Source organism: Zonotrichia albicollis, chromosome Z (genome assembly GCF_047830755.1).
Source record: "Zonotrichia albicollis isolate bZonAlb1 chromosome Z, bZonAlb1.hap1, whole genome shotgun sequence".
Taxonomy (NCBI): domain Eukaryota; kingdom Metazoa; phylum Chordata; class Aves; order Passeriformes; family Passerellidae; genus Zonotrichia; species Zonotrichia albicollis.
In genome coordinates, this window is record NC_133860.1 from 57304318 (window position 1) to 57330853 (window position 26536).

At 38.1% G+C, this 26536-nt stretch overlaps 1 protein-coding gene across 1 annotated transcript; it reads right to left on the reverse strand.

Moving 5' to 3' along the window:
* Positions 1 to 1824: 1824 nt before the first annotated feature.
* Positions 1825 to 26285, reverse strand: LOC113459625 (protein FAM240C-like). The gene is made up of 3 exons (XM_026795209.2): positions 25688 to 26285; positions 5573 to 5721; positions 1825 to 3120 (listed from the first exon to the last, which is right to left on the reverse strand). The coding sequence occupies exons 2-3, from the start codon at positions 5716 to 5718 to the stop codon at positions 2988 to 2990; spliced, it is 279 nt and encodes a 92-aa protein (XP_026651010.1). The 5' UTR covers positions 5719 to 5721; positions 25688 to 26285; the 3' UTR covers positions 1825 to 2987.
* Between the last annotated feature and the right edge of the window lie 251 nt (positions 26286 to 26536).

Consider the following 26536-nt stretch of genomic DNA (forward strand, 5'->3'; position numbering starts at 1 on the left):
AGTTGAAGTGGCCTACTCTCCTAACAGATTATGCTCACTGAATATTCTATTTTATAAATGGCTGCCATGTATATGAATGAGACAGTTCAAGTTGAATTTTTATATTTTAAAAAACTGACTTTTGTTTGTTTGGTTTTTTATTGACAGCCAGTTATGTATGAAATGTCTAAGTTCAGGCTTGAATGTCACCAATTCAGTGAATAAAGCAAAATGACAAAACATTATCTGCCACCTTCCTGTCTGCCTTCAGCTTTGCAATTTGCAAGCAGCAGATCTGACTACATTGAACTGCTAGACTTTATTATTTCTAGTACCTGATATCTGTCTCAGTCTGGTTATATGTGCAAGTAGCAGTGAAAATTGGATGAACACCTGCATTTGGGAACAGGAACACCTGATGGTGTTAGGTTACTGCTGTCATGTGAAATGTGTGCTAGAATAGGGAACCATGACTAATGCATGTGCACTTCAGCAATGCAAAAGGAAATGGTTTTTGTTAGGTGTGCTAGCATTTTGGTTTTTCACACTTGTGATATGTACACTTTTTTCTGCATCACAACTGAAATAGGTTCTATGCACTTGTGAAGGTAAACAATGCCTGCACCATTCCTTTGGTGTGTAGCTAATATGATACCAACTGCTTGTAGTGAAACTCATTTCACATACCCCTGGATGCCTTACAGAAAAACTACTCCTCAGAGAGCTAAGGTTGGTTTTGGAAGAGTGCTGAAATTTGCTTCGTGTGAATTATGTTTATTTTTGTTGTCCTTTTCATATCTTACATAACTTCATAAAAAACCATGAAGAGTGTAATAAAAGTGTTCCTAATAAATAAAAAACATCTACATTAAGTGTAAAAGAACAATAAATGCTTATTGAGCCTGTTTTTCTTGGATCTTCTCTTGTCACATTGACATGGAGTAAGAATAAGCTGCACTGATGTGGGTGGCATTACAACACCATAAATCAGTGGTTAAGCTAACAAATCTAATAGATCTGGTTTTCAGAAGTGGAGAATCTGGCATTTCTCCATTTCAAAAGCCCATTTCTGTTTCCTTTAGTGATGACTACAGTAAGGTAACCCAGTCCAGGGTTTTGGTAAGTGGCAGCTAGTTCAGGTTGTGTCATATTTTAAGAATTATATTCCTCAATTCAGTACTCCCACTAAAGAGAAAACTACAAACCTCTGGTGGCAGATGAAACACAGAGGTTACATCTTGAGTTAAGAACAACTTACTGGAAGCTGTAATGAGATGGGAAAACAATACTAATAAGAAAAGTACTCAAAGAGAGGGTGATGTACATGCAAAAATTATGGGCCCGACGTGCCCTACCCCAAGGCAATGAACAGTGGCCGATGAATTCTCCACCCAGACTGTTCCCACATCCCAAGCCACTCCCACCTTCTTCCCTAAAGTATCCTGGACTTCCTACCCCCAGAGATGGCAAGAGGTGCTGGAGAATAACACCCAGACATGGCCATGGAGCTCTAGGTTCCAATCCCTCACCGCTACTGTGAAAAGTTAACTCAGTCCTGGCCCAAACGAGGGTACTGGGTTACAGAAAGAATATTTTAGAGAATAATGGGAAATAAGTGGATACAGAAGAGAAACACCAGTCTTGCTGGGCAAAAGCAGCTACAATTTTATTATTTTTTCAGCATTGATTTTCTAATGGAAAATAGCCACTGAAAGAAACAATTACATGCTTTTTGGGTCAGTTTTTATGAATGAAACCTGATACTAAAATCCCTTTTAATTGTTTTAATCCTGCATGGAATACCAACATTTTTATCACAGCTTTTTTTTTTTTTTTCCTGTGGCAAAATTTCACTTTGTAAGAGTGAGAACATTCAGTAAAATTTTGTGTTTAATGAAATATTATTTTAAAAGGATTAAAAAAGCATTTCTGTGAGGTCAAAATTATTTAATTTTTGTTGTTTTGAAATATCAAATGTTTTTCTACCTACTACTTTGGCATCAATGTAGATTCAAACTAAATTTTTGTCTGGCACAATACTCTTAGACAAAAATAGCTGTTTAGACTTATGAGTCTTCTCTTGTGTTCCAAAGTTTATTTGCAGAGAAAACAAACAAATGTTTTAATCCAGAAGACCAGTATTTAGATACACAGACATAGGGGTAAATAGGGCACACTGTTACTACCCTGTGTTTTGTTATTCTACCTTTGTTTCACCTAACCCAGAAGAAGACGCAGAAGTTGTTTGGATTAGTGCATGTCAGGTATGGCAAGTGATACTTTGCACAGCATTTCCTTGCTGTTATGGCTCTCTGCCTTCTATTTCAAACTATCACACTGACTTGCTCTTACTATTCTACCATTTGTCAGACTGGCTCGCAATGAAGACTACTGGCTCAGTAGACTTTTTCTGACATTCCCCAAGAAAGTTAAAGTAATTTTTTGTATTTATTTAATTATTAAGATCTGTAAATGTTCTTAAATGTTGATCAGGAAAGTTGTTTTTTTTTCCCCCCTCATTAAAGAATATGTTTCTCGTCGTGGCCAGCTGATCAGGCTAATCCTTAACTCCTTCTGCTATGGCTCATCATGACAGAACCTCTTATGTGTGCATTAAGCCAGACTCTCTGAACTGTGTAAATGGAAATGTGCAATTTTGCATGCAGCTGTCTGAATGTATTATTCCTATTAAATAAGCCACCCTCTTTCCTAGGCGCGTCTTGTTGTCACTTTGAAATGCAGTTAAATAAGAGAATCCTGATGCATCACAGAAATAATATATCATGGAAAAATTAGAGTTGTCTGCTTCTCATCTATTCCTTTGTGCTTTTTTTCCCCTGTGGCATTATTCTTACACTGAATTTCAATAGGACCTTAATAGTTGCTCTAGTAAATAGTTTGGAAAAAGGGCAGAATCTGACCTTTTGGTTGTTCAGCAGCATAACTGCTGGCTTCTAGATGCAGGTCAGAATCAGTCCCAGTGCTTGTTGTGTTTGCACAGCAACAGTTTAAGCAACAGTTTTATCTGGTGAGGGAAGAGCCTCGATAGACAGTGGTGTCATTTGTTCTTGCCGTGCTTTCATATGTGCCTGGACCTGCCTTATTCGACCTTCCAGCCGCAGAGTCCATTCCTGGCGAAGTCTGCAAAGAGAGTACAAGTGCTTAGCAGTTATTGAGCCAAATCCTTCAAATGTATCCAGGGCTTTTCAGCAGGGTCGAAGCTTTCCTCTCTTTCATCACCAGAGCACTTGTCCTGTATTTATTTACCAATTACACATCCCTCTAGCTTGCTAGATTGGGAATGCAGGGGAGAAAAGGATAGTGCTGATATTATCATCGGTTGACATTGCTGGATTCCAAATGAGTCAAACAACTGCTGAAATACTGTCACTGTGAAGAACTCTGTTTTTCCCTCTGGGGTATTCTCAAAGCCACACAGATGTACTGCCTATGCAGTAAGGTCATTCAATGTGTAAATTAAAAAATACAGTTTTTCCTCCAACCCCTCAAGTTCTGCTGTAAAATGTTGTGGAGAAGAGCAGGGTGAACTTAAAATATGTCCTTCTGGATAAAAAAGAAAATGAAGTCAACTCGGTAGACCCTGTACATGTTAAATGAAAGGAATTGATGTCACATGCAAGAGGAGCCACATAGCTTCAAGACACTCGCATAGTAAAAACAGAGGAGAAAATCTCTAGGGACCACTCCAAGATATTGTTGGCTGGGCTGTTTTCTGAAGGAAATGTTATGAAACATCTGACCCAGCAATGTTATAAGATTAGATATTATATGGTGATGTGAAATGCATCACAGAATATACGAGGTTTTAAATTACCTTTGGTGTGGTGTAAAGAACAGCAGCCAATGATTTCATCTGAGAATAACTCAGCAGTAGCTCTTTCACATGGTTGCTTGTGTTATCTGATTCTGAGTTTGGTTTTATATTGTGTTTTAAACTACCTAGTCTTCAATATCCTTTTGTGCATATAGATAAGCCTCAAACGAGAGGTGCAGTGAGTTAGGAAAAATCTGCCATTGAGAATACTGGTGTTTCTCATCAGTGTCCTACTGTCAAAAAAGGAGCACTCGCCTTTATGTAAAACCACACTATTCTCCCAAGTGCCTCTTACATGAGGTAGTGGATATGTATGTCTTGTATTGATAGTGTCTATTACCTCCTGAAAGTATCACTTTTTTTCAAATTATAGAACAGTTTGTGAACACTCTGGGCTTTGACCGGGCAAGTGACTTTGACGGAACCTGCTTGGGTCTATTTCAGTTGTGATGGGTCAGTTATGACATATTGAATATGTAAGTTAAAACATATTCAAGGTTCTTTCACGACATCTCTTTATTCAGAGTAGAGTTTTTAACATTTTCAACTTTGTGAAGTCAAAAATGTTATCTAAACCACAAACTGCATTTCATTTGCACTGTCTTCTCCTGGTAGTCTTTTGTGATCTAGGGTGATAAATGTTTCCAGTGAAACCGAACAATTTCCTGGATTTTATTATACATGTTTTTTCTCCAGCAATTTTGTGATTGGGATTTGAGAATATTACTGAATAGTTGGAGTAGGATACTGGAAGAAGGACTGTCCACATCCAACTTTTTTGAGATATAAGGCCTGCCCAGATCTTGATTTCCAAGTATCTAAGTGATGACAGTACTTCCTTCTTGGGGACTGGGGTCAAAGTACCTAGAATTTTTTCCAATAAGTAGTCCTTTAGCAGGACCTTCCAATTTGTTGAAGTCAAATTAGTTTATGTGACTGTCCCAGTTTTGAGAAAGGTTTATGCAGAAAACCTTTGTTAGCTTCAGGAGAAAAGCACAAAAAGAAGCCACATGAGACATGGTATTTCTTGTCCTCTGTTTCTGCCCATTAGTATTCAGGGGATTCACTCAGTGTGCAAGAGACCCTGGTTCAAAGTTCTGAGTTTTCACAAGTTGAACAAATATTGGAAGCAGTCCACCACACTTGTGCAGAGTTATCTGTACCACAATACAGCTATACAGCTCTCTCTGTAGGCAATTCCTGTTGTTTTATACTGCTTTGTAAAGCTCCCCCCTTCCCCAAACTAAAACAAACAATAAAGCCCCATAACAACAAAAAGCCCACAGCATTTTTCATTGAATGGGAAAATCTCATTGTGTCATTTTTACCTTTGGGTTTGATGTGAAAGGCTGTTAAACATGACAAAGGTGCCACAGGTTTTTAATTCTACAGATTAGGTGGGTGGTTGTCCCTTTAATGTAATACTGTTTTGTTTATTTGTGTAGCTCTATCAGTTCCAGGTAAAATTCCTGCTATTTTCTGGCTGTCACAAGCCATAATTCCAAAGTGCTTTATTTTTTCATGGCTGTGCTCCAAGGCCTTTGAAGAATGCTCATGAGGTTTAGGGGTGAGGGGTGTCTGAGTTTCCATGCAGAAGAGCCATGGTAATATGAGACAAGCAGCTGTGACAGGAAAAGTGCCAAAGATCCAGAACACAATCTGTGCTATGAATAAAGCAGTACAATAACAGGTTACCTTATTTTAAAACACGTGATGACATGCCTTGCTGTCTTGTGGAAAAGAAAAAATACCACTTACTTGTTCAGGGCACTTTTGCTTAGCCTAGACTCTTCAGCTTCTTGTTGCTTAGTTTGCTCTTGGATGACCTTTTCCCAGAAGTTCTTCAGCTCTTCCGCATCATGACCACCCATCCTGTGGTGTCTAGAGTTCGTACGCTTGTTCATTTTCTGAAAAGCAATTTGGAGGTCACAGCAGTCAAAAGCCTGACCTGAGGCAGATATTCTCTTACTTAGCCCCTTGAAATTTCATTCTTGGGAAGTGCTATTAAAATAAATTATGTCACCCGAAAAGAATAGGTATCTGGTGTGTAGTCTGCCTTGAACCAAAATATAAGGCATTGAAACAGGCCTTAGGTGACAGTTGAATGGCATAACGATATTTTTGCTGCTGAGTAATGACTGTGCATGGCACAGTTCACTGAAATATTGTGGATGCCTCAGTATGTGTGATATTTTAAGTAATTTTAGAAGAACTTGTGAAAAATGCTTTCAAATATAGTGCCATTGTCACTGGAGTTCAGATTAGATGTGAAGGACTTTCCTATTTTCTATCTTCCATATTCTTAAAACAGATCATAGATGCTTTATCTCAGGGAAATGCACCACTCCTAAATGATTCCTTTCGCTACTCCAAATGATGTCATGCACAAAATATACAAGGGAATTATTAATCTGAATTGAAACACACAGAGTGCAAAGCCCTGGGGAGCTTGTTATGGTCTTGTTCTATTTTTTGTCAAAATTGTCTTAAATGCTTTTAAAAGTATAGCTCATTGAAATACAGGGATCAGTTCCAATAAATAATGACAGAAAATAGGCGACTTTGTCCTTGCTAAATGCATGCTATTGAAACATTAAAATTCTCATCGTGTCTGATGTCCTTGCTGATATTACTGTATTGTGTTGATTATCAGATGGTAGTGGTACTTTGAAAAGTTAGGTTCTGTAGCCTATTTCCTGAATCAGCCTTCTCCATTAAGTCCCACCAGAAAGTAGGAGGATACAAGAAAGAAAAACCCCAAAAACCTAAACTCCAGAGTTTTCTGTGACTAGATCAGCACTTAATTTGAGGGTTGCTATGAAATAAATCCCTTGTGTTTACCTGCGTTCTGCTATCATTAGATACATTTGCCAACACTCCACTTTGTAATGGTGATGAATTAATGCCTCATAGACCCTGATATGGACTTGTGAATCTTCTTTCTTGATGATTTCATACTTTAGGAGCTATTCTTGATAAACACAACAAAGGCTATGCTTATGTAGGCCAATCTGAAGAAACTTTTGCTTTGTACAGTGCTGTAAAGTAGAAGATCAGAGTAAATGTAAAGGACTGTCAGATCTAATACAATTAATGCAGATTTCTGAAAGATTACTATCAAATACAGTACTGGAAACTCCTGGCATCTTAAAAGTAAGTTTTAAGCTAAGTTCTGGGCATCTTCCTAAATTGAATATTTTAGATTTGTCATAATTTTCATGTATCATTTTTTTTTAAAAAGATCTGTAATAACAAATAATTTTGCCAAACTTTACACAAAGTCTGGCTGGAATGGAAAAACTATTTAACAAAAAGAAAAATCTCTTTGAGATACATTCTTTTTCCATTGAAAATCCAGTTGCTTAAAGACCAGCACAGCCCAACTGGAGTGATAAGCATGATCATGTAATATAACCTTCCGTGTGATGGAACGCCTTGAGAGGTTAGAACACTGGTCCTCTTCACAGCAAGGCCAGCAAGAGCTGCACTATCACAAAAACAACCAGATATTTTTCTCTGAGGCAAACAGCATTTTTCTAGTATTTCCCTTGATATGGACTGGGGGTGCTGTAGATGTAGCAGTGTGATACAGCAGCAATTGTTGCATTGGTGTGGATAGAGCAGTTCTACTAACACCTTTTGCTAAATGTGTTGTGTTTGGCTATGAATATGGTCTAAATGGGAATATGGGTAACGTTAATAAAGCTTTGTCTCACTCTGAGGTCCCAAAATAATAGCATTATTTAAGGCATCATCTTGCAAAAAAATATTCCTGTCACGGATGCACTGGAACATGCCTTATCTTTGTCCTAATTCCATAGGCCTTGAGCAGTGTTAAAATAAATGCTCTGGTAATAGCTTGTTACAGCGAGTGATGGAATCTGATTATTTCATCATTCCTGGATCAGCAGGTCACATGGGTCTTCGCACCATTTAGAGGCTCTTCTATCACTAGCAGCTGCCTACTTGACACTCTACAGATAATTATCCCATTGCCTCAGAAGCCAAGTGCAAGTTGCTGACAAACTGAATCAGCGTGCCCTCCAAACCCTATTATACTTTGCCTCATATAAGAATCTGCCATAACACATTAACCTTTAATTAGAGATTAAATTTTTATGATTATTAAACTTCTAGCTGATGTTCTCCAAAGGGTACAAAGAGGATATCCAGTCTTTATCTGAGATTTAAATTAGTTAGATTTTGGGGGGTACATCAGGGTTTTGGCTGCCTTAAGCTTGTCTGCTCCACTGAAAAGAGCACACTGTGATCAGAGAGGTGCCCAAAAGATGGAGGTAGTTCTGCAAGTTTCAGTCTGCTAGGTTTGTGGGTCTTTTTGCAAGAACATTTGCTATTAGTTCCTAGGAATGCCAGTGACAGTTAATATTTCACATGGTATTGCTGTGGTCCTTGCTAAGATGGATTCTAGAACTTCTGAAGACAGTATTGTCTGCATTGCTGGCCAGCCTCTTTGTGTGAAAGCATCATATTTTTCAGCCTGGCATTACGACATCTAGGTGTAGAGACTAGGGTTCATGTGTACTGTAATACCTGCTTTTCTTTATGCTAATTGAAACATTCTTCTTAGGAGCTTGGTTTGAATTTCTGAGTAACCCTTTATATAAAAAAAAAATCTTTATTATTGCTCTATTGATAACATTTTTGTTGATGTGTGATATTTTATTTTTTAGATGTCCCAATAACCTAAATTAAATGTACACTGGCGACTGGACTTAATACTGTCAAAGTTCCTCTTGATTCCTTCACTCAGATAGCTCAGGGCCCAGTAACAAGTAGAACAATTAGATTTTCCCTGTAAATAAAAAGCACACTTTCTTACAGTCACTTGGCCAGTTTTGTCTGCGTGGACAAAGGGCAAAGAAAATAGGTTCATCATTCCAGAGATATTACAGTAAAGTCAGGGAGGTGTCTTTCTGACTCCTAATGGCAGGTTGTTTTAACATGTTTATATACTGATATGAATGTAAAATAACCAAGAGCAAGCACTTCTATTATTTTAAAATTATTCATTCAGAAGACTTGAAATATTGTAAGTATCATTTATGAACTGAAAATTTATGCTATAAAACTTTCTGCAATATATTTTCTATGAAAGGTTACTAAAATGTGTGTAACACTGGTACAAGACAGTCTCTTATTAAATATACAACTAAGATAGTTAAGGAAGAACTATGATTATATAGGTTTTGCTGTCCTACCTGCCCATATGAAGTATAGTTTACTGCTCTTTTAGAGAGCCAAACTGATAAAACAACATTTAAATTAGAATGAAATTAGATCTTGGTTAAAGTGGTTTATGCATTTGGCAGCTCTGAACCTCAACTGTCAAAAACATGAAAGTATGTACAAAACAGTTCTTACAGCATTCATAATTTACAGAAATTAATTTATATGCTACCATATTATTAATTTATGGAGAATGTCCACAAGAAGAAGTAATTGTAAAAACAAAATTAATGGCACTGTAAAAGAAAAATCTCCTACATTTATAATCAAACCATAAATCAGAGGGCCATGCAGCAATCTGTAAGATAGCAAATCACTTATGAAACACAGCACCTACATATAATATATTGTTTTAAACTCCTAAAATCATACAGACACCGACTATGCTGAATTGAAAGGGACCCACAAAGATCACCGAGTCCAGCTCCTGGCCCTGCACAGCACCATCCCCAGGAGTCACACCATGTGCCTGGGAACATTGTCCAAATGCTTCTTGAACTCTGTCAGGCTGTGACCACTTCTCTGGGGATCCTGTTCCAGTGTCCAACTACTCTCTGGATGAAGAGTCTTTTCCTGATAATCCAGCCTAAACCTCCCCTGATCCAGCCATTTCCTTGAGTCCTCTCACTGGTCACAAGAGTGAGGAGGTTGATACCTGCCCCTCTGCTTCTCCTTGTGAGGTCACATCCCAGAGACAGTTTAGAGGAGGTTTGATTTGTGAATGATGAACAGCTTTCCCTCTACAGACTTACCCCATAAAAGGGGAGAAAATTTTGCTTCTAGCTGTAAGTCATATGCACAACTTTTGTTCACTGACAAAAAAATAGTATAGAAAAAGCCAGTGGTACAACCTTCTCTCATTTAATCTGATCTGCATCTGAGTGTGCTTTGGTAAGGTGTTAAATTAGTAGGTTCCCACATGCTCTGGTCTTAGTCCCTGCCTGGTGTGCATGTATTGAACTAATGCAATCTCAGTCTATCTCTGCTGAGGTACAAAAAGGAGTTTTAAGAAGTATCCAATGCAAATAATTTCTTTTCTGTGCACTTTGTAATTTCTACATTGGACTCTTTCTGGAGAAATTTTAAGAGCCAGAAATGGCTCTTGATGTTTTGAACAAAATTGCTATTTGGAGTTACCTTTATGTGAAATAAACAAGCAGGAGAAGAAAATATTTTCTAAAGTCTCAGGAGCCATTTTTTTTACCTTTTAAAATCTTTCTATTTGACATGTGTCTTAAGATATCTATAGTCTTTGAAATTCAGTGTTTTATACAAACAGACTTGTAGGCAAAATATTTGTGCTTTTGCTTTATAGTGAGAAGTATTTCAATATATTCAGTAAAACTGTTAGTTGAACATATTTGGAGAAAAATATCAATGTGATTTTTAGTCTGAATTATGCATAATTTAAAGAAAAATTGGTTTGGCTAACAGAAAGAAAACCACTTTATGTTTTACATTACCAATAATGTAAAACAATATTAGAATATTTCCAAAGTTTATTTAGAAAATTTTTGCTGAAAGACAGTCTTTAACAATAATTATATTTTCTATATGTATATATACATATCTTAAAAATATTTCCTTTCTAAAAGATGGAGATAAGTCTAATTTTAACTCTTTCCATGAATCTGATGATTCAGCCAATTTTAATAAGGAACATAAGTATATTCCTGGAAGAATTTCCACAGTCACTTCAGAGATTTTTTGGTGACCATTGTAAACAATGGAAAGATTATCTTTAACTAGACTCAGTCCCTTGGGTCATATCATGACCATGAGCTGGTTTATCTTTGTCAGGACACTAATTAATATCCTATTCCTTTTGCCCTTCACCAGGGTTTGTTTGCCTAAGCATGGAATGTTTTCCAGCATTATAGATCTACTACAGTACAGTTCAAAGCCTGTTTTTAGTGGTCCTTAAAAAAATTTTTTAAAAAGCTCAAAGCTCTGAGAAGTTTTAAGTTACACATAAAGAATGCATAATTTTGATGAGTATCCCCTTACATGTTCCTTTTACGGTGGTTTTCCTTTCAGTTGAAGTGTGTGTAATACAGAAGTTCTTGTAATACGAAAAAAGATAATAACAAATAATAGCTTAATAACTGAAGTTATGACTAGAGTAAAATGAAACAGTGTAAGGATACTTATATTTTATAAATCACAGAGGATCAAAATAATTTTCTAAAGGTATACTGAAATATACAGAATTCCAGAATTCCCTCCAGGTCATGGAGGGAACAAGAAGAAAACATTGTTTAAATTCATATGATTTAACAAAACATAAAATTAATGTATATCCATGTATATCTAGGCAGGTTTAATAATCAAGACAGGAAGAGAAAATCTTATTTTGGCCAAAATACAAGAATATAAATGCTTACTTTGATTGTATAGTAGCTTCCTCTTCTGTCAAAGTGTGGTTTTCTTGAGTGATTACTGAATCATGTCAGTTTTACCCCTGGGTTCCCCTTTTCAAGAGAACTCCAACTGCCAGGAATAACTGATGAAATCTTTTCATCCGTCACTCATTTTTATTTGGGAGTGATGACATCTGCTATTATGAATTAGCTTAATGGCAGCAGGGGAAAAAACCCCAAACCCACAGTCTCATTTTGTGAAGCCTGCAACACACCACGAGTTATGACCAGACAGTTACAGGGCACAAACTCTGAATACCACGTTTGATCTGTGCTATAAATTTTGGCAGGTGCCACTGATGTCATAACTTGGCTCTGGAGAAAGTTACTCAAGTAAGATCCCACAAGTGGGGATCACTGTAGCATAACCTCCATATGACTTGTGAGAATTCAGCACCATCCTCTCCAAGAAAAAGGATAGATCTGAAAAGATCATGTTGAATAACACATCTTGTCTCACGTTTGTGCTTCTGAGTGACTGACAGATAAATAGATTTCTTTTCCACTTCTTTTGAAGTGTTGGTCTGTAAAAGCACCTGGTAGACTACATGACAGGATTCCAGCTAAGCTGTTAATACACTCAATAGTGCAGGAATCTGACCAGCTGCAAGCTGAAGCATAGCATATATAATTTGTTACCGAACTTAGCAATTCCACTTCTTGCACATATTCTTCCTCCTTCCACTGGTAGTCCCGGGTGAACAAGCAAATAAGGTGCTACTTACTCTGACAAAGGGAGAGCAAATAGGGACAGACTTTCTGCTCTCAGCTTTTTTTTTGGCAACCTGAATGCATAACCTTTTGGTAGTTTGGCAAGTTCCACCCTGAATTTAATTATACTTCTTACTCCAGGTATTCTTAGTGAAAGCTTGCTCCAGACTTTTCTGTGCCAACTACTGTAAGTTTTCTTTTAATCTAAAATCTGAATGTATTCAAGAGACAAGTTACCCTTCTCCTGTTTTCAAGCTATGTAGGGCAGAAATCTCTTCCCCTCTCCTTCCTTGTTTTGATATTATAGCATTTAAGGACTTTGGAGTCTTCTCATACTCATTCTCTGGATAGAGAGATAGGTATCATGACTCTTTTCTGTGGTCTCATTAAACACAAGCACTGAGAACAGTATGTCACATTCTAGCTAAGTATTAGTCCCTTGTATGCCTCCTTATTTTGATTGGATAGCACAATTGGAATATAAAATAACTTTCATCTTTTCCAGAGAAGTACAATGCTCATTACAACTTTCTAATTGATTCATGCACTCATCTAGTTCTCCTCTTATTTTTTGCAACTTACAAGGTTCAACTTATGGCAGAACTTTTAATTAGATCTCAACCTCACAAACTGCCCCTTGTGCTATTTTCTGTATTCCAATCCTTCCAGTAATATCTTTCTTTTGTTTTTGAAATTCAGTTCTCTATGCTTATGACAACCTTTCTGTTCTCCAGAAAATTTTTTTAACTCACTGCTTCATTTTGTGCCAAATGCTGTTGCTCAAAACATTGTTTCTAAGACAGCTCTGGATAAATTCCTTTTTTAAACTTCTCACAGTTAGGGAGCTTTCACTAAAAGATGTTAGCTCATTTTAACAACTTCTAAGTTTAAATAGATACATCCTGGTGAGATCATAAGAAATAAAAGCTGGTTCCTCCATAGGGAAGAGAAGAAGGGTAAAGAAGAGGCATGTAGTCAGCCTTATCTCCTAATACAAAGAGTAGCAGGTTATTTATTGTCTGCTGGATGTGGTTAGTAGACAGTGAGAAAGGAGGAGAGAGGGAGATTGCAATGTATCATTAAGTATCCTTATAGAATCCATAATTAGTTCAGATGAACAGCTAAATTAATTTTTCCACTAATCAATCAGTAAAACCTCAGCACTGCTACTATTAGTGTAGGTGAGCCATGAAATGTAACATGAAGCTGGTAAATCACCGTTCCAGGACAGACTGCTCTGACTGACGGCTAATCCTGAACCCTAGACAAATGCCCAAATTGCTGATGATGGTGTCAGACTCACAGTTTCTCATCTTGGAGCTGCTCCTCTTCATATAAATAATGCAGAACTCTGGGCTTGAGAGGCAGTACCAACAGCATTGCTTGTTTGATCTCCTGTATGTCTCAGAGGTGCGTTTTGCACTTTCCAAGACTATCAAATATATTGCTCACATTTTCTCTACTAGGTATCCTAAGGCATACTTTTTCATGGCAAACAAGTTATGGAATTTTTTTAAAAAATCTGAATTTCACTGCAGCCCAGACATAAAACAGATCTTGAAATCCCGCTTATATTCTTGTGCTGAAACTGCCCCAATTCAACATCTCAGAGAACTCACACACAGTTCCACTGTGCAATGTCAGTGGTGCCTAGTGGTAAGAAAGCATAAGAAACACTAGGGAGAGGATGAGGCTGCAGCAAAGCACACAGAAATAATCAGAGATTTTTGATCATTGTAAATAAAGTGACTGAGAAATTGGAAGCAAGACTGACTGATCACTGCAGTATCAGTCTGATACCATGAAGAGATCAGCAGCATAGTCTACTCCAGCCTTCTTGCTGTTCAGAGTCAGTTGAAACAATGTTATGTGACTTTAGAAGCAGCATAGATTTTCTCTATAGACTTGTCAGACAAATCAATATTTTGAGTAAATTATTTCAAGTTTATAAAGCACACAGACACCACTATATGATCAAAATTTTACAGCCTAACTTGACAGTTTCACCTAAGAATTTGACAAGTCTGCAGCGTAGCTCTCACAGTAAGGCTCTGACAGTTGCTTCTGCTCATTTGTAATGATTTAAATCTATAGGTATCAGATAATATTGTCTTGCACTGACACAGCCTTTGTTAAAAATGACTGTGTTTTGGATGCTGTATTACAGTAATTCACTTTGTTACCCTTTCACCACCTTGTAATTTTTGCCAGTTGGAACTGATATAGTAATTTATATTTCTTTTGCTTTATGTGAGCTATTGATGCTGTCAATAAAATGCTTGTTTGCATCAGGTAACTAAAACTTATCCTTCATTAAAAGGAAGAGAATTAATTTGTTAAAGTCCATTGAAGATTTCAGTGGGCAATTAACTATGGTAATGCCCATATAGTCTAACACTCTACAAAACATATATTTCTTTCCCTCTATTTTGCTTGGTCATATACACTTAACTACCAGAAAAGGAGGTAGCCTAGTCTCAGATTTTTTTATTTCCATTTCCTTATCAGGACTGTTTGCATTTTGTCTACTGCACATTATTTTCAAGCATGAGGGGAAGACACCAAAAGAAATGAAGGCTAAGTTGGGCTACAGCAGCTGATTCCTGATTTTCACTTATATAAAGCTACTGCCAGCTTGCAGAGCCCATAGCACATGATGTAGGCTCCCTCATGGAAGGGCTCCGTGACTGATTCAAGGCGCACGAAACAGTCGATGTGAGAGGTCATGATGAAGTATAGATGGTACTGCAGGTTTTGTGAGCTCTGGTAAGAGTTCTTCCTGTGTTATGAACTGGTTTAACACAGAAGGTTTAAGACAAAAGACCAAAGAATGCTAAGCCTCTGTGAACAAAATGGATCGGACCCAGAAAAGCTTGAAATATACTTCAAAAATGTGATTAAAACCAAACGAAGTTAGATGTTGCTGCCAAAAAGTTGAAAAGTTTTATTTAATAGTAAAAGAGGCAAAGAGAAAGAAAGAAAAAAAAAAAAAGAAATAGAGAAACAGAGAAAGAAGAGAGTGTGGGGGGATGGCAGGACAGGGAAAGGGTGATGGGATTATGTAGAAGCCCTTCTGAGGGTCCCAATGACGTCTCCTTGCTCCCCTCATCGGGTGTTCTTGAGGCTCCCCTGCGGCTGCCGTGCCCCCAGGGCACACGGACTGTATGGAATCCCGGGGATGGATGTACCTGTGGGCAGTGGGGATGCCCGGGTGCCTCCCTTGCAGGCCCGGTCTGACGGCGTCCCTTGCGGCGCTGCGGCTCTGTCGCACCGCTCTGCCGTGCCCCGGGCGGGCTCCGGGAGCCCTCGGGGGATCCTGTGGTAGCCCACGGCACCTCCGGGTCCTCGGTGTGGCTGCGGCTTCTCCGGGGCGAAGGGGCCCCCCGGCCGAGCCCTCTGCACAGCCGGCATGGGCGGCCACGGCCTCTCGGCAGAGGCCTTTTCCCCACAGCCCAAAGCCTCTCCCGCAGCTCAGTGTGAGCCCTGTGCGGGCCTGGCCGCTGAGAGCCCTGGGGCTGTGCTTTCCCTTCCCAAGGTGCTCAGCTTGTGCGCTGTGAATTGATTCTCCTGCCCCAGCCCTAGCTGTTACTTTATTTTTCTTCATCAGTGAGCGGTGTAGGGCCTCAGTCAGGGCCCTGTTCAGGGCGTGGTCGTCTTCTCTGCAGCTTTTGTAATACAGTTTTGGCGTAGCAGGCAAAAGTCGTTCATGAAGATGTTTAAGTCATAAACTATAATATTTTAGTATTCAATGTACTGTCTCTACATTTTTCTTCTATCTTTACTACTCAGCAAATGCAGCCACCAATTACACATTCAGGAAATTTCTGTAGCGAATTTCTAAATCTTGTCTTCCACACTTCCACCTATGCTGTGCTAATTGTCTTTAGTTGTTTGACTTTAACTTGAAGGGTCAAGCTTCTTTAAGCTTGAAAATCAGGATGATCTTCAACTAGACAGAAAAACAATGCTCAAGGGTTTAAGGATTCTTATTAGATATTGTCTGGGACAATGCTGCTAATGGTAGGGTTTATTTGAATGCTCTCTGTCTGCACCAGATAGGGAGACACAGTTTGAATAATCTGTGGGGTAACATGCCAGAAACACTGAAAAGGTGGGGGGGGGTCAAGGTAGAAGCACTGCATCTGGCCCTGTGAAGCCCGATATCTTGAACACTAGGGCTGTATGGTGTAATACTACTTGATCTACAGCTTAAAGAAAGGCTTGTCTGTGAAATGTGCAGCGAAAGTTTAGGAACAGAAAAAGTCCAGAATGGAAGACAACACAGTGGTCCTATGTGAGGGAGGTTGGAGGGTCCAGAGGGGAGTGAAATTGATGTAATACCATAAAATCAATATTTGTGACAAAGCTAATTGAAATTTGGCGTGAACAAACATGAGAGGACCAATATAAAATCTGCTTGGGGTACGAAATTACTCTGTCAAATTCCTTCGAATTAATCTGATTTTGCGATCTGAGTTTACAGCTGGTCAGCGCTATGCACTGTGGAATTGTATTACTGGAACTGAAAAGTTGACTTTACTATCCTAAGGAAAAGGAGTTTGGAAATGCTTTCCCCGAGAGGTTGAATCAGGCTACCCAGTTTGTTCAAGATTCACTCTTAATAACTCTCCAAAGTAAAGAAGCGGGTTATTATACCCATAAAGTCTGGAAAAGGATCTCGTGTATTTCAGCTGACAGTGAGAAAGAATTTGTATAAGAACAAGTCGATGTTTTATTCATATTAACATGTTCAGATCTACTAGTTACATTGTGACTTGCTCAAGAAGTAGTGCAGTATTTTCCTTATATTTTTAATTAATTAGTTAATAAAAAATTCTCTTGGTATATTATGGAATTTTAACACAACTTAGCTTTGTGGTATTTGCAACCTTTTAATGTTCTGATAGCATGATAGTCACTTCATGGACTTGAACATTCAAATTTAGATAATTTCTAATAAATAACGGAGGTATTCCCAACTCCATATGACTTATTGCACTGAGCTGTTACTTTGATTTGTTCCTCTAATGATTTATCACATCCTACCTATGTTATTAGGGCACCAAGTTTTTCAGACTATCTTTTAAATCAGAGAATGTAGCAAAATCTGTCCTTAGTCCTATTAGGCTGTTTGGTGCTTGATAGTGTAATAATATTTCTGTTTAAAAACTTTATTTCCTTTAAATAGTACTTAAATATTAACCTGCCTAAATCACTTGACTGTTGTCGAGAAATATCTTAGAGTTTAAACACACAGACAAATCACCCATGATCTCCAGTAATTTTTTCTACTTGTTATTTTAATCTGTTGCAAGAATGAAGAGCAGCAATGTTGCTCTAGACCAAAAGGCAGTCTAAGTAAATTTCTACTGTAACAAGGAATGCATAAGAAAAAAACAGCATTAAGGGAAAGCAATTGGTGGTGAGGCCCTGAAGTTCAGTCAGTGCATTTCAGGGTCTTCAGCAGGTTTGTATCTCTATGACAGACTACTTCTATTCTGGTCTGAAATTCTCTCAGCATTTGTTTGATGTGTACTGGATGGGTTCTTAGAGCATGCCTGTTATATTCTCTTACCTGAAAGTAAGTTCTTCATAAGTGCCCTTTCATTTCATTACTGTTTGTTGTGGGCTAAGAAAGTGGGCTCACACAACATGAATGAGAAGATGTATAGTAAATTGCAACCCATAGCAGCATGTTTATGTATCCAAGGTGTTGAAACATTTTCTTCCTTTTTTTCAATAGTAAACTGGGTTAATGACAATATATAAGGACACAAATTATGTAAGACTATAGTTTTCTGACTTACAATTAATGTTTAATTTTCCTGGGAATTATTTCTTTTCTTATGGGAACCTAGGATCAAAATGTCATTGCCTCAAACATTTTAAGACTGAAACAAAGCACCGCCAAGTGCACTGGGGAATCAGAGTAAAATGGCAGAAAAATGTATTAAATTACCCAATTAGTCTTTTCCATTTATCATTTTTATGCTTCTGTACCCCTACATATGCTTCCTTTTAGCTTTTATTTAATGACAGACAGACTCATGTGGAAGAGCCAAAAGCCATTCCGGGAGGCCCAAAACTCAATAATGGAAGGACCAGCAGCTGAGGCTTTTTACCAGGTATAGTATTTCACAACTGGGTAAATGAAAAATACATTTTTTAGTTGTTTTTGTTCTTGAATCTTGGCGCAAGATTTGATGAAGGAAATCTCTGACCTTAAATAATTGCAACAGTAAGCCTGAAAACAAACTAATCAAGACTCTGAAATTGTGGAGAGGATGTGCTACTTTCAAAAAGCAGGCCTTCTAGGTGAAGCTGCTGTACTTTCTATTACCGTATTGCACAGCTGTTCAGTTACTCTGCCAGTTGCCATAATTTGCATCGCTTTTTTTTGAGGCCTAATGAGTACTTCTTGCAACTAAGACCCATTTTACTGAACATTGTCTGGGTACTTGCGTCCTAATTATTTTATAAACAGATACTGACAATGTTGAAATTTCTGGTGGGAACAAAGCTCATTTTCTCACCTTTTATCAGGGACCAGGATTCCTTCTTCCTCTATGGCAACACCATAAAGCATGACACAGTAGGGACTCTTACTTTTGACTGCCATGCAAGTATCAAAATATACCAGAATAGCTTTCTATCCCTTTCTAAATAAGCATTAGGTATCTCAAGTTAGAAGGCATTTTGCTGCCAGCAGAGGATTAAATTTTCTGTCATGGCTTTGTTTTGGATCACTTTAAAATAGAATGTTTTATTCTAGAGCTTCCTGCTACCTAATTAATGTCTCCTGGGCTTCATTTTTACTGTATTGCTCCTTTCTGATTTGATTCAACATTATCCGTCAATGTCAGAGGTCCTTCTGACACCCCGTTATGAACTTCCACACCCCAGATGCAGCTGCACAGGCTGAGGCAGTGGCCAGCGCCTCTTGCCTCAGCTAATTATCACCCCTGCCATGCTAGCAGCTACCTGCTGCTCCTCTGCTCTGCCAGATGCAATGATGAAGGAATTTCCTGAGCTCAGTATCCAATGCACCCCAGAGGTTTAAAGAGTCAGAAGAGTAGGTCCCTGCTCATACACATGTTTTGGTAGAAATGGTTTGGGGAGAGATCGCCTGAGAAACTTAGGTGGCAGGTTTGACAAGAGGAATGCTGAGGACTCTCTCAGCTAGCTCACTGTAGCCAAAACATACCAGTTTTATCCTGTGTTATCTTAGACATGAAAGAAAGCCTAGCTTTCATTAATGCTCTCATTTTCTGTCTCTGGTTACACTGATGAACTACAGGCCATGTTTCTCTATTCAAATATTTGTCTTTTGTCCCAGTTAAAATTTATTTTAGAAAATACTTAACCCCAGGGAACTGGACAAAATGGTAAAAGTGGCAAATATTTTTAAGATGAGAAAAACAACATCTGAAGGAGGCAGAAACAAAACTGTTTGCAAACATTTAGAAACAACAAATGTCCATCATGGTGATGGACATTTCTAGGTGGGAGAAAGGCTATGGGTGAGAGCATTCACTTCACTGGGGTTTGTGCACATGTCAAAAGATGGTGACCATCCTGTTGCCAAACTGTCTTTAGTTTAAAAGAAGTGATAGCCTAAAGGCTGATAATAAAGATGAAGTCATACAATTGAGCAGGCTTTCCAAAAGCAGATGCTGCCTGAAAACTTATTTAAGTGTTACCTTCCATTCATTCTCTTTCAAGGCACAAATTGCTAGTAAGAAATTATGTCTTCACGAGTACAAGAGAGATGATTTGAAAAAGTAAGGATTTTTTTGAGAAAGAAAAATATTTTAGTAATTACAGAAATAAAAATCAATTTTGACCTTAGACTTGGGAAACTCTGGGATTCTGAACAGATAATTCAATGACCTGTCTTCAGTCTGCCAGCAGGTGAGAGAAAATTGATTCAACTTTACTAGTCCTATGAAATGGCTCCTGGGTTTTAAATCCAGTGTTTTGTTTTGGGTACTCTACGGCTATTTTGAAGAATCTGTTTCCTTAAGTTTTTGTTGTGAGGAGAAAAAGTTGCCGCAAAAGAGGACAAATAATTGTTTAGAAAAGATTTTCTGCAAAATATGTTTTCCACAAAACAGATCATTTTAACTTTTGGTCTTTTCTTAATTCAGCTTACTTTTAATGCTTTCCTACATCTTTGGAGTGTGGGTGCAAGGTTGCAAGCAGAGGTGTGGACTTCAGGGACTTCTGTTTTGCAGCAAAAGATCTCATCAGGTGCCAATGACTGTCAGTTTTTCTAACTAATTTCCATATTAATTATGTAATTAGTAAACTGCTCTAGAAGAGAAAGGTTACAGGTATATTGGGAAGCACAGTGAGGAAAAAAAGCATTTAAAAATCAAAGGAAATTACATTTGTCGATATATGCTAAAAAAGAGGAAAATAAAATCTCACATTCTGATAATTAAGTTTAATTGTGGTTGGGTAAGAAATATGTTTGTGCTGAGATGTTACAGGTTAATTTAAAATGAGGTCTGACTCTGGTTACGTTCTGCCCAGCCTACTTTAAATGCAGTAATTGCCCTTTATAATCAAGCTATTAGAATAACATTAAAATGTAGTCCTCAGAAACAACATAGTAATTTATCAAATATTACATTAGTTTCCTTGACATTTTAATTTACAAGCTCTTTATTATTAGTTTGGTCTCTCAGTTATTAATTACTTGAAAAACATGTCATTTTTCATGTCTTATATAAACAAATACAAGAAAAGGGTCAAATTTTAATCTTCATGAAACCAGCATAAATCAAAGATAACTGCACTTAGTTGGTGAAAAGTGTATGACAGAGACACATCTCCTCTCATATCTAAGCAGACACAAAGGAAAGTAGGGAAGTTTGTTTTAAGCATTATGTCGAATATATATAATTTGTTTACAGTAAAAGAGATGTTTTTCCCCTTTCAGTTTTCAACTTCTTCAGTAATAAAATATACCATTCAATTTCTCAACTGTTTTGTTTCTTTCAGTCAAATTATGTCTTGAAATGTTTTCTGTAACATCTTGGATGTCAGTAGCTGAAGCCTATAAAGAAGGGATTCTCAAGCAAGAAGAAAAAAAGGAAAAAGGGGAAAAAAAAGTAAAATCACCTTTTGCTTCTGTTGGAAAAGCAGTCAATCTCTGCTTGCTAATGAGCTCATATTTGTGGCATGTATATTTATTTTATTGGAAACCAGTAGTTTTGAGTTTTAGCTGAGAAAACCTGGCATTGACATGACTCTTATTGTCATTTTATTCCATTGCTAGGACTGTGATTACTAGACTACTTAATAATTGCAAGCTGAATGTGAACAAATTCACCAAGACCATCCTGTGAAATTGTCAGTGTTGAAAGAATTTTGAGCACATATAACCAGATGATTTGGAAAACACAGTACTGTACATCAAGTCAAAACTTGCCCTTTACATTCACAACTTTTCTTAGCTATAAAGCTAAGAAAAGAGATAAGCTAACACTGCTGAGGTGATACCAGAAGAGATCTGGCTTTTTTTCAGAAATTTGCAGTACGCAAGGCTGGAACATCAGTAGTGAAAGCATAAGTAATGCTTTTTACTTACAAATGTAGCAGCATTTTATGTGGAATGTAAGTGTTAGTGTTTTCATTTTATAGATGGAAAGAATGGGACTTTGAGGAGAAAGTAATTTGCTCAAAGCAGCTCTATGGCTGATCCAGGAATCCATTTATTATATAGCTGCAGTGAGCCTGCATTATGCTATGCTTAAACTGGAGACTGAGATAAACTTTTTCTGAGTTGCATCTTCTTTTTCATCTTAATGTGTTTTCTCTGAGTCACTGTTGGGCATGAACAAATACTGGGATGAAATATGTTGTTTGTGATGTTTCTAATTAAGGAGAAATCAGAAAACATCAGAGATCTTTAATATTCTGCTTTTGCCATAGATGTTCAGTGTCCCTGTAAAAAAAGGCTCATGTGGCTGTGTCACTAGTGAGTAACAACATTTTTCTCTATTTATTCTTTTGTTTTGTTAATCTTATTTTATTAATTTCTATTTTATGAATTGCCATAATTAGATGTTGATAATTTGTTTTACTGAGAACAAACTACAAACCCTATCAACATAATATCTGGCTGCCTCCAATGACTACTGCCTTCACTTTTAATGTGTATTTTAGAGAATGGTCATGTGTATTTTAAAGCAGCCTTATTCTGCTCTACCAACAAAAGTCAAGACATGGAAGAACCAAGATATTATTGTCACTCTATATCTTCTACAGACATAGCATGAGAATTTACTGGCTTCTTCTGTAGTTTTTCCTTAGTGTGCTCTTATGTTTCTATGTTCTTACTCTGCTTTTTTTCCTCTCCTTTATCTCTAGGCAGTCTTAATGATCTTAATTGAAGTCACCCAGTGAAAGAAATTTATGTAACCTTTTAAATATTCCTGATGGCACCTGGCTAAATTCCAGATGGAATCTACACATTTTGTTTTTATTTTGTGACAGATTTTTATCTGTCTGATGTCCACAAATCTGCAATTCTTGTCTACATTTTTTTTTTACTTGGTAAAAAAGAGATCTCCAGCAGACCTCTCCTAAGCAAACAAGGGCTTCTTAAAGAGCCAGCCTTAAAACTCTGGAAGTAGGAGAATCCAACAATATATTTTATTATAATTGAAATTCACTGTTCAATCCAGATTCAATGCACAGTACTATGTGAACATGTGAATGGATTTGGTCTGAATGTTTTAAATATGGGAAACTATCTTTTATGGATTTCCTGGGCCAGTCCAAATCCTGTATCACTTCCCACCATAGGCAGGAGATACTCATCCTCCTTTTCTTTCTTCAGAAGAGAAATTTCTAGGGTTTAGAAACAAGATTAGAAAGTCATACATGCTGGAAGGTATTTGAGCAGTGAGGATGGAAGAGAATGGGACACAGAGATGGAAGAAAACAAAATTATGAGAGTGGAAAAAGTGAAGAGAGTGTTTTATTTATATACCCTGAGTACCCCATGCGAGGCTTGGAAAATGTATGTTCCCAGCTCCTCTGTTTTGAGTTGGGTTTTCAAGCTTACTATAAATGACTGAACAGGCAGTTTTAATTATAGCAAAACATGACAACAGAAATGAATCCTCATGGTTAGCAGATCATAAGACTGCATTGCTGTCCTCAGGGACTGAGCCGGCAAGGACTCAAATGCTTGTAAATAGTGCAGGTGTTGAAAACCAATATGAGGTTATATAATTTCTTGACCAGAGAAATGCCAACACATGTCTTATAGCATCGTGGTTTGTGACAGGACATTTATGGTGGCAATTTACAGGCAGGGAAAGACATCTTTGATCTCACTACAGCTGGCAACCTTCACATTTCATAGTCACTCATCACCATCTCAGAATGTGCCAATTTTCAGGAAGAAATAATAACTATGAAAAAGTGGCCAGCTTTGTTGCCAATTTTTCAAGAAAATTCCAAACCATTTATGTGAATAATTTTCAGCCCTTTATATATGAAATATTACTGTTATTAGTTTTAATTTGTTAATTACTCTCATATAATTAGGGATCTTATTCCCCAAACTCTTTATTCCTTGATGAAATGACCAAAGCTTGTCAGAGGAACAGAAAAAAGATGAATGACTTAAAGACTAACAGTCAAAGATAATTGGTATTAAAATAGTAACATTTCTGTGATTGAGAAATAATCCGTTGTCCTATGTCCCTGAAGACAAAGTGTCTTCACGGGTGTCAAAAACCTGCGTACCAGTAACGTAGGTTATTACTCTTTCTCTGAAGAGACTTTTGTACTACGTTTTGTGGTGTCTGCCACTGTAATTTCTTGTCCTTGCTTAAAGCTGAGATAGTTTTCTCATCTAGTCCAACTTGATATATCATTTAAGGTGATCTTTGGGACTCAGTTCGACCATAAGAAACAGCAGATTTTATGAGGTGATTGAAAATACATGCAGTACTTCCAGGGCAAGATTTTCAGGAAAATTGTTTTGGTTTTTAGTTTTAGTTTTCTGTAAGTACTTGTGTTTCTGTAGTGGTGCAGATATATTACGTCTATAATTGCTCACTCAAGCCTCCAAAATGTTACAATAATGTAATTTCAAGTCAAATGATAAGACATTTCATTTAAACCACATTGTTGCTGTAAGCTGTCCTCATGTTCCTCTGCAATCCAGATTTATTGCCCTCCTTACTCTCAGCAAGCATGAGCAAACATGTAATAGTTTTCTATAATTGTATAAAAAAGAAATATAAGTAGTGTTACAAAACCTTCTATGAGATGACAAGGTCAGCCATATGCCACTGAATAATTTCCTGAGCATCTGTTCATTCTGGCTATCGCAGTGTCCAATAGTGCAGATATAGTATAAATAATAATGACAGTACCATTTATTGAGGTCTCAATCTACAACTGTATGTTTTGCAAAAGTCCTGCAGAAGGACATGAAAAGTCTGTTGAAGGACATGGAGTTTTGAACAGGGAAATTTTGTGAAGCTGGGCTGTGCCTTTAGACCTATTATAAAATCAATAACCTGCTCGACCTTCACGGCAGCAACATGCAAGTACAGCGTGAAATCAGGCATGTAGATATACAAAGAGAAACACAGAGAGTTAGTATATCCTGGTACAGGGAATTAGCTGTCCTCTTCAAAGATGGGCATTTCAAAGGACGGGGGTTTGAAATGCGATGTCTGCAAGCTTGGCAGCTGTCAACTGCATAATAAAAATCTGATAGGAGACCTCAGTCCTAAGGGTGGCTTCTCAAATAACTTTCATAGGTTGTTTTAAATGTTCATAAAGGACATCAAGAAACCCAAGTCCTGTTAGTTCATGACCCCATTTTGGAAGAAATGTCCCGGAAGATATGTCCCGGAAGAAATGTGACACTAATATTTTGTCGAAATTTCTGCTGTTCCTGATGTGTCAGGTAAAAGAGATGTGTTGTAGTGTGTTGTTAAGTTTCTTGTGTTATTCCCCCAATTTATGTATTGCCCCCCTTGTTATGTCTAAAATGGTTCTGTCCTCCCCAGTTTTCCCGCCACAGCCCTGCTGACAGTTTGTTACTATGGTTACCCCTGCCCTCAGTCTGTGTCTGTCACCCAAGTTATATAATTTCTCCTGCCCCTTTTTCCCTTTTTAGTAAATCCTTTCTCCTCCCTGGGCCCAGTCAATAACCCCCCACTCCTCCCGGTTTTCCAGAACCTTCGTTTCCCTGGGGGTTGTGGTTGGCTGTGGTCCCGGGACCCCTCCCTTACCTTTTATTTATTGGTTTCCCTGGAATGTCAGTTCTGTGAACTTCATCCCCTCACCTTTCCCGATTGATTCCACCTGTACACACCCCCCCTCCTTTATAATCCTGTTTCACCACCCCCCCCCCCAATTCGGCGCCACTTCCCGGCTGGTTTCCCCATGTTGGATTTCCTGTACCACCAATAAACCGACGTTAACCCCCAGTGAAGTGGTCAGCTCCGTTCCTCACCAATACCAGCGGTGTGAGCCAGTCCGCAGCCAACGCAGCCCGAGGCCATCAGACGCCGAGGGGTGCTGGCGAGTAATTGCAGAGGGGCGTCGGCCTTTCGCCCTCAGCTAGCCGGACTTCGAGCTTCGGGCCTCGTACGCCCCCCCGCAGAGATGTTCTCTCAATAGTTTTTCTGATGAGAGCTCCAATCTGTGTTCTCTTACAATCCATATTTTTACAAAATTGAGAGAAGAGCATAAATCAGACAGAAACACTGAGTCCCCATTCAGTATCTTGTAGTTGCCAGGCAGCCATTCCTGTATCTGTCCAGGAGATGGACACTCTCTACAGACATCAGCAGCACACAGATCTTGTGTACTGCTGCCCACACTGCCTTCCTAACTACAGACTGTCTCTGATGCTGTCTCAGCAGACAACACTGAGTAGGGCTATTTGGTGTTTTCTAAATGCTGTAAAATTGCAGATTAATTTATGGATGTGTCTGTTCCAGGCTTGCTGAGCAAACCAGGAGCTTTGGGATGCCTTTGTGGCCAAATATTATGGTAACATTCTCCGCTAGAGAATGGAGGAGCTGGCATAAGTCTGTGTGGTTGGCAAGACACACACAGATGTTTCTGTGGTCTAAACCCAGAGCTGAGCCTGTTAGTTTTCTAACCTTGTGCAGGAGAATGATAAGCTGCGCAGGCAAAATGGTCTCTGTGCTTTTCTGAGAGAAAAGGAGGATGGGTTTCCTGCTGAGGACATAAGGCTTTGATTGTGACTGTTGTAGTGAAATTTGCCTTTTCTCACAGTCCAGAGAGAAAAAAATAAGAATAATAGACCTTGAAAAATGCCCATTATTTCCATATA